The 8,633-nt window shown below is 43.0% G+C and overlaps 1 protein-coding gene across 1 annotated transcript in view; it reads right to left on the reverse strand.

The window, feature by feature from the left end:
- The window catches only part of LOC306705435 (glutamate receptor 3), a gene marked incomplete at its 5' end in the record, with an annotated part of 62,237 nt that extends 54,287 nt beyond the window's left edge, over positions 1-7,950 (reverse strand). The window contains 2 exons of the mRNA XM_079172193.1: positions 7,293-7,451; positions 7,863-7,950. Coding sequence (XP_079028319.1) covers positions 7,293-7,451; positions 7,863-7,950 — 247 coding nt within the window. The remainder of the gene's footprint in view (positions 1-7,292; positions 7,452-7,862) is intronic.
- Between the last annotated feature and the right edge of the window lie 683 nt (positions 7,951-8,633).

The following is an 8,633-nucleotide window of genomic DNA, read 5'->3' on the forward strand; positions in this document are numbered from 1 at the left end:
CTCTAATAAAATTGACGGTGAGGTGGATTTTAAAACTGGGCTTTGTGTTTTCCATGTTGACCATTTTAGCTTAGCATGTTAGCAGGCTATCATTCGCTAAATAGAGCTTAACATGAAGTACAGCTGAGGCAGATGGATATATCATTAGTTTTGCAATCAAATTACTTGGCAAATCCATCCACTAGTTGTTGAGATACCTCAGTCAAAACCACAAAACTGCAGCTGGCACTAGAGGAAATGTCAGAGGATCACTACATTTCATTAAGATTCATCCTCTTGGCACTAGAAATGTCTGGACAAAATGTCATGGCAATTTTTCCAATAGCTGTTGAGATATTTCAGTCTGGAACAAAAAAGTGGTGGACCGCCACTAACATGGCTGATGAAAACGATACCAAATGCATCAGGCATGTTTCTTAAATTGCACATGAGCTCTTGAGTCGTGACTCTTCACAGCGTCTCATCTAGTTTGACTTTAACAAGCTGCACTCGTTCTACTCAAAGGCTTGTTAAGACGTGCTGGTTCAATTTCACCGTTAAAGTAAATGTTTGTTTTCAGATGAAAATCAGGTTCAAATGATCTCTGTGTTATGACATTTAAGCGTTTCATATTTGTATCCGCATTACAGTCTGCATTGTTGTGCAATTCATGCCGGCTGACCAACCACGGAGAAAGCAGAGGGCATAAAGGGACCGAAGCTTGAGTAGGTGTTTCTCCTGAGGCAGTGTGGTTGCATGTTGGCTGGAGTTCCCTCTTCTTTACAGATCACAGCTTTGTGAAAGCACACATTTTCTTCCAGCGGGTTACCTCCTGCAGATATTCATTATACACAAAGATCGGGGCGACACTGTTGGATTAGCCCTAATCTGAGGAATACAACTGGATTCAACCCACATGCTAAGAGAACATGACTGGAGGAAATCTACAGCAGTGATACGCAGAGATGGCCTGTGGCTAATGGAGTCTTGTACGGAAGAATACACTTTAATATTTCACTGCACCGCAGTAAAAGCGCTTCTAACACTCCACCTACACATGTTTTGCATATACTGCAAAAGCGTCATCCAAGGACCACTATTACAAGGAACAGAGGAATACAACAAACTCCATTTGAAAAGGTTGTAGTTCTGTAATACTGCAGAGGACACTGAAACATGGATTCATGTCAAAAACACATCAAAGAAAGGAGAAAAGGGGAAAATGTTGTGACTCTGTATGCAAAGTGGTTCCAAATAACGCATTACAACATCAAAATTCTTCCTTCTAGTCCATGACATTAATTAATTTTGTGGATTCAAATGAATTATAAAACACAACTCTTAATCTTTTCACAATTCATTAACTCTAATCACCGACTCTGGTGCTCAGCCTTGTGAAATACCGTGACACAAATGTCTAACTAGGAAGAGAAAATAGTATCAAGTATGAACTGGTTTGAATTGTTTCCTGTGAATTTAAAACACCAAAGCAACTCAACGTGATTTTACTCCTTAACATTCAACAGCTGAGGCTCATCCCCTCTAAATGATTCGCTGCCCCCGACGGCATCTTTGGTTTTCTTTCGCGTTATTCTGTGTAGTTCACAGCTCGTTGTCCTCGGATAATCTCAGGTAACATTTAGCGGATAACAGCAGAGCTTTTCAGAGGCAGCCTCCCTGAAGGACGTTGTGTAAGACTGCAACAAACTGCTGCAGCATCACTGTAGCTTGTCAGTAGTGATCACCGTCGCTCTGTTACAGCGCTGACATGTACGCACATTCTGATGCACAGGATGAAAGACTAACTACACATCTCCAGTGGCTTGCCCCCGAACCTATTCAGTACCATTCCGCCATTTTACAGCTTCATAACCATTTGAGGGGAAACAAGAAGTATGAATCTTTCCCTCCATTGCTGTGCTGTGAGCCTGTGTGGCCAAATACATTTAGCTTTTTGCACTTGACTGACTGATGTTTTCAGGCAACTGATATTTAAAAGCCACTGTTTGTAGCTGTGGCCATTTCTTTAACATTAGTACTCCCTTGTTCAAAGAAAGCTAATGTATTCATGCTGCATGATGACCCGCGAGTGTTGTGTTGCCCCACAGCAATACACCCTAAAAGCTCTTATTAAACTAAGGGTCAAAGCATGTTTCCATGTCAGTCACAGTATCGGTTAGTAGACGGCATTGCCTGCAAGTGAAATGACGCTTTAGTGGGGATACAATTACTGTAAAGACGTTCTGAAAGCTTTTATGTTGTTATTGTGCTCCCCAATGAGAACGCCATGACAAATCTGAGGATGAGCACTTGTCAACTTGGGGCAGCTCATCCAGACTGACAGGACTCTGGCTGCAGTGGCAGCAACTCAGATATATTTTTATCGGTGCGTCGTGAGAGAAAAGGACATTTCTGTTTCAAGGGCTCCCTAATGGAGAGGCTCCATTTAAAGCGTTCAAATGAAACACAAAGATACAAGATGTCCGGTTGTCCAAATATCTAAGCGGAGGTGGTGAATACGTTTCTCATGCCGAACAAGTTTTGATCGTTGCATTTAGGGCTCATTTAGGTGCTCATGCATAATTCATGATTTGTCGGTTTGAATGAGTTCTCAGAGTTACGATGGATCCCAGGTCGTTATGTGTTGTTTAGTTACGTTCCCGCGCGTTTCTTGTACTACAGTAACTACAGCAAAGATTGTGTGAAGCATTGCCAAATTGACATTTACGTTTAGATATTATAACCAGTGAAAATATCCTCTGAAGAGCATTTTTGTTTCTTCCAGAAACCTCACAGCTTCTGAAATGACGGCCGTGTGCGAGTCGTTGCGTTCGTAAAAAAGTAACAGTGAAGACCTTTTGTGAAACACATTCAGCATTTGCTTCTATTTCTGAGAGATCGGAGAGAAAAAATATGTGTTTGTACAGTAAATATGCTCAGTTTACCACAAAGACAGGAAACAGGGGAAACAGCTAGCTGGGCTCGGTCCTAAGCTAACGTCGACCGGCAACTCTCAAGCTAATTAACATGTTATGGTTTCGCTGGTTGCCTGGCAACCTCACAGAGACAATAAGACACCAGTCAAAATAATCCCCCTGTAATTCCACATCGTGTCATTCCTGCATTCTGGTTTCTATACGAACTACACAAATAATTAGTGAATTTTAGAGGCGCTGGCCGGTGGATTCTGTTACCTTTGGAGCTGTTTTTCTCTGTTTTCAGTCTTAATGCTGGCTGCGGCTTCACATTTAGCATTTGAAACTGGTATCAATCTTCTCATCTCACTCTTGGCCAGAAAGCGAATATGCATAATTCACAACATTTCTTTTCTATCCTATTCCTTTAAATAACGTATTGAATACTACAGCATTAGAGCTCACAATCCAGCATCCACAGCCAGCTTTTAAACAATGTGACGTTCACACCAAGCGAACACGATTCTTTCCTTTTCTTTGTTACTCAAAACACATCTAATCTTGGAGTAGTTTACACATTAAAAGTTTGCCGATGTGTGCTGCTGCTCCTCTGTCCTCTGCCTGCGCCGTTTCTATGCCAACAACAAGGCAAGGAATAATGGGATTGTTTTAGCTCATACCATCACATACTTTTTCACATGCCAAATTTGCATACAAGCACTGCAAAAAAAACTAAAATGTCCTTATTTGGACACATCTTATGAGTCAATGTATTCACCATAGTCTTAATAATGCAAACGAAGAAGAAGTAGAAGTAGAAGAAGAGGAGGAGGAGGAGGAGGAGGAGATCTGGCTGCATAAACTGGTCTATGCTGCATTAGTAGGACTGTCCGTTGCCTACACAGTGAAGTGCTCTAACATTAGCCTCTGTCTGAGCAGCATCACACTGGTTGAGTCACAGCAGAGGGAGGATAGGTGGCTGTAACAAACGCTGTAATAAGAAAGACACTGTCACATTGACATTTTATCGAATTAAAAGTTTGTCTCTGGAAAAATGCTGGTCTGAATAGATTCATGCCTCTGCAGAGAATTGAAGGAGGAAAAAGGTCTTTAAAAAGGCATGATGTGGCTTTTGAAGTTGGGTTTTTTTTATATCGCGTAGATCTGACGTGGCAACGTCTACTGTAACTAAATATGTGCACAGAAACTCAAGCGTGAGAATCTTTCATTTATTCACAAGTGTTTTACACTCGTGGACAGTTAATCAGTGTAAGAAACACAGAAGCTTGATTATACATTAAATAGATGCTTTGGGGTCAAAATGTGAAATGATCTGTTTCCGCTGTCTGCTCTGTCAGCATTTCCAAAAGACTATAAACCCAAACACACTTGGTTTAACCTCTCCCTCATCGTCCGGCCGGGCGTCTGCATCCGCCGTCTCTTCCTGCCCTGACCTCGGTCTTAATGGATCTAACCTTCCCATTTCTGCAGTTATGCACACAATCTGTCCCGGCCTGAGGCGAGGTGTCACATCAATACATCCTGCAGCTTCCCTCCAGACAGCCACAAATTGGTGAGACAATAAACACAACGGCAGGAGTGAAGTTCTCTTTGTCTGCATCAATTCAATCAAGTTGCAATGAAATAGTTTGCTGCAAAAGTATTATTGGCTGTTGACAGGTTTGTTTGTTTTTATGCAGGCATCAAACTGGAGATTCAGTGACTCTGGCCCGGGGAAGTTGGAGAACAGCCATAAATTAGTAGAGAGATAGAGAAAATGAAAGCTTGGTGAGAATTGATTTTTCCATACTGGAGAACAAACTGGAGCCACACACACACACACACACACCCACACACACACGCTGCTGCTGCTGGACTATAGCCTACCACCTATTGATCCACACTGCCAATAACACAGTCATTTGCCATCAGGGATTTGTAACGATCATTACATACTGACCCAGCTGGAGGACAGCGGTGTTGTCCTGCTTTATTCCATTCAGGCGCCGCACAATAAACGCAACAAAGGAGCTCTGAGCGAAAAGTGATTCCTATTATCTTCACAATATACAAAATTGGAAGTTTTGTAGACAGTCCGCTCTCAACACTTGCTCATCTAAATCTATTATAAAAAAAGAAAATGTAACAATGTGAGCTGTGAGCTGTGGGAAAGCACAGCAATGACATTCTTGCCAGAATAGAAATGTGTCAAATCATAATCGTCACATTCATTTGCTACATCAACACCTGCCAGGCAAGCAGGGCATTACGCAATCCGGACCACTAAAATAAGAATAATGGAGTTTGGTGCATCTTTCAAGCAATGTCTTAGTCACAAGCTGGCCCAGCTGGTCTCCATAATGAGCTGCTCACTGGTCTTTCTCAATTGGGAAGCATCTAGCTTAGCTTGCATCAGCTTATCTTGCCAAGATGAATCGTACCGATTATCTTGTTTTTATTTTTATCCTTTATGAAAAAAAAACTTGAAGCTTCTTTGGAAAACAATGGATTCAGGTTTACTCAAAGAGAACCCTGGCTATGGCCTGAATCTTTAATAGGCGCATGAACCAAAAATATACATGAATTGCTATTTTAATTCAACAGGCCTCTTTCATTCCCTGTGTTTTATTAACTGTAGAGGGCACCACGTGGTGCAGGAAAACATCTTTTTAGTTCCATTCAATACCTGGTATGATAATAGCGGAAGATAAGACAATATTAAAAGCATTATCCTCTAGTTTAAATACAGAGGAGCAAAGACAAACTCATGTTTAACCTGCGGGTTTAACATGAGTTTGTCTTCTTTGGGTTAACCATGGGTTAAAGAAGACTGGAGGGAAAACAGCTCACTCACACTGTCACAAGAAATGTTTCTTCTGGATGAGTGATTTTATATAATAGCTTGCTTTTGGACTCCTTTAAATGAAAAACAGGTTTGTGCTTTGCACCTGATCTTGACAAGCCAAGCGTGTAATATTCATCTCTTCCTCAGTAACAACTGCTGAAGTGCCCTTGAGCTAAGCGCCGACCCCACAGCCGCCCGTATGCAATCACTCAGCAGCCCGGCAGTGCAAGGCTGTGGTCGAACCGCATCACGGTGTGAGTGTGTGAACCTTCATCTCTCTGAAACGTCTCCCCATGGCTACTGCTATCTCCCTGCTGCTCCCACCAACAACTACATCACCTCAACAGCATTTTGCATTTTTATCACAGCCGAGCGCTAGATGTACGAGGTGCCATTGTGTTCAATTTTCCTCTCTTTTTCGGCCTTTTATCTCACTTCATTAGGTTACACAGCCGTCTCTACGGCAGCTGACAGGGTTTGGAGAGCTGATCCTTAAGCGTGAAGTGTGAAGTGCAGTTGGTGGGAAGAAGGATAACAAATTAATTCTCCAGGCAGAGCTTGGTGCCCAACATGGCAGAGGATTGACTGGTAGACCAATTATGAAGCCATCTCACACTACGTAGCCCTTCCTATCGAATCCATCATGTTTGTAGAGATGACTACATGGATTACAGCATGTTACAGTTGATATAGAAGGCTATTTATACATTAACGGTGTGGAAAGAAGAATTCACGCCCTGTGCTGCTGGTATAACCATATGTGATCATTTAAATCATTGTCAAAGGGACTGCAAAACAAATAGCATGATGGACCCAAACACGTGGACAAATGGGTAATGGCCTAAAGATGGCTGCTGTCCTGCATTGTGTTGAGTGGTAACAAATGACGATTATATGTTTTCATTTGACAGTGGAGAGACGGGAACGTTTATGGAGAAAGACTAGATATAATGCAACAATTTGCACGATACAACCAACTTAACCATGTAGCCAACGCCGCCGTAATGCACTTTATAACTGACAACCATCGCCTAAAGCCTTTATCGGATGTCACAGCAACCAGAATAGCGATGTTTGTTTTACCCACTTTCAAGTACAGTCATCTAAGTGCTGCTCATCAGTGTCTCTGGAATTACTGAATTACTCAGTTTACAAAATCCCTGTGTTCGGCCAATTACAGGCCCCATCATGCTCACCCAGCTGGTGAGTTTTGGATGGCATGACAGAGGAGTTTTTGTATTAGCTCAGACCCTTGGCAGGTGTCTTTTTTTCTTAAGCCCAATCCATTTTATTCAAACACCAATTTCCGCTCATAAACATCTGTGTCATTTTCCTATTGGCCAGTGAGACTTATAGAAAAACATATTTCACATATTGTGTGTTTGAGTGTTAGAGTGCATAATTACTTCTGTGTACACTTTTAAAACGAACAATACATCATGTTTTTTGTTGTTGTTTTTTTACCATAAACAGTGAAATCATGAGGGTTTTCCTGCTGTTCTTATGCAGATAAATTGCTTATCGACCTGTTTCAACAGTGTGTCATTACTCACAGGCGTGTGTGACAGAGAAGCTGTTGGAGGACTCCAGGTTGTCAACATTGTAGTTGAGGTGGAAGGGTTTCTCCGTCGCATTCTGGTTGGTGTTATACAGCTGGACAGCAAACCTGAAGGCGCTGTGCTCCTGCACCGTAGAGCGCATGAACAGCCCGCCTACAGGAAAGAAAATGTCACATATAACAGCGCTCTAATTAATTCACAACATACATGAATGCACTTTTGCTTTTTTACTCCCGTGGTCGGGATATTACTTGGAGTGAGGGCCGTGGCGACGCGTTAATATTAGAAAAATAATTGACCAGTTAATCTAAAGTAAGGAAGCAAATAAATGTGTTAGCCTGTCACTCACTAAATAGAGCACTGCAGATACTGAAACGTTTGCACTATCTGGATCAACTCTATTTTTATTTTTTAACCAAACCGCCTCCAAAGACGCACAGAAGTGAACTTGGTGATGAATTATGCAAATAACCCAATCAGTGCGACTTGCAGAGACGTGTCCTATTTAGACCATGTGAACAAAGACATGCATACGTGTAATCAAGAGTATCCCGTCGAACTTACCGATGTTGATTTGGTTTGGAAACCCTGCCAGCGAGTCCCCCCAAAGCCACAATAAAACGAGGACTGTCGCTGTTGTGCGATGCCACATTTTTCTCCGGGAAGTGAAATCAACTCCTGGTCTGGATGTGACAGAGGGAGAGCGGGGAGAACCATGTACACGGGCTTGTACGCAAAGAAATCCACAAGATTGCGGCGGGTCTCTCTCTCTCTCTCTCTCTCTCGCTCGCTCTCTCTCTCTCACTCTCTCTCTCTCACTCACTGTGTGCACCCACGCTGAATGTGTGCCAGCGCAACTGCAGCGCCAGCCCTCTTCCTCTTCTGCTGCTGCTGCTGCTGGAAACCTAAATCCAGTATTGTATCTCAAAGATGGAGGTGGCGGAGGAGAGAAAAGCGTATCTCCTTACTGTGGATGAGGACCACTGAAAAAGGGCCAGTGAGAGCACGAGAGGGAAGGACAGAGAGAGAGAGAGAGAGAGAGAGAACGAGAAGAGGGAGGGAGGGAAGGAAGGGTGGTGGTGTGTGTGTGGGGGTGGGGGGGGGGGGGGGGGGGGGGGGGGGGGTGTACGTTTATCAAACTTGGTCTGACGTTGAATTATAATAAGAGCAGCCTCCCGTCTTCCTCCTCACGTCACTGCAGAGTTGGTGTGTGAGGCGGTGCAGCCTTTGCTGTGTTTCGGTGTGTGTGTGTGTGTGTGTCTGTGTGGTGCAAAGGCAGAGCAGCATCCTCTTAGTATGGACCGATAGTACACTGCTGACTTGTGAGTGTGTGTG

Source organism: Pholis gunnellus (assembly GCF_910591455.1).
Source record: "Pholis gunnellus genome assembly, chromosome: 13".
Lineage (NCBI taxonomy): Eukaryota > Metazoa > Chordata > Actinopteri > Perciformes > Pholidae > Pholis > Pholis gunnellus.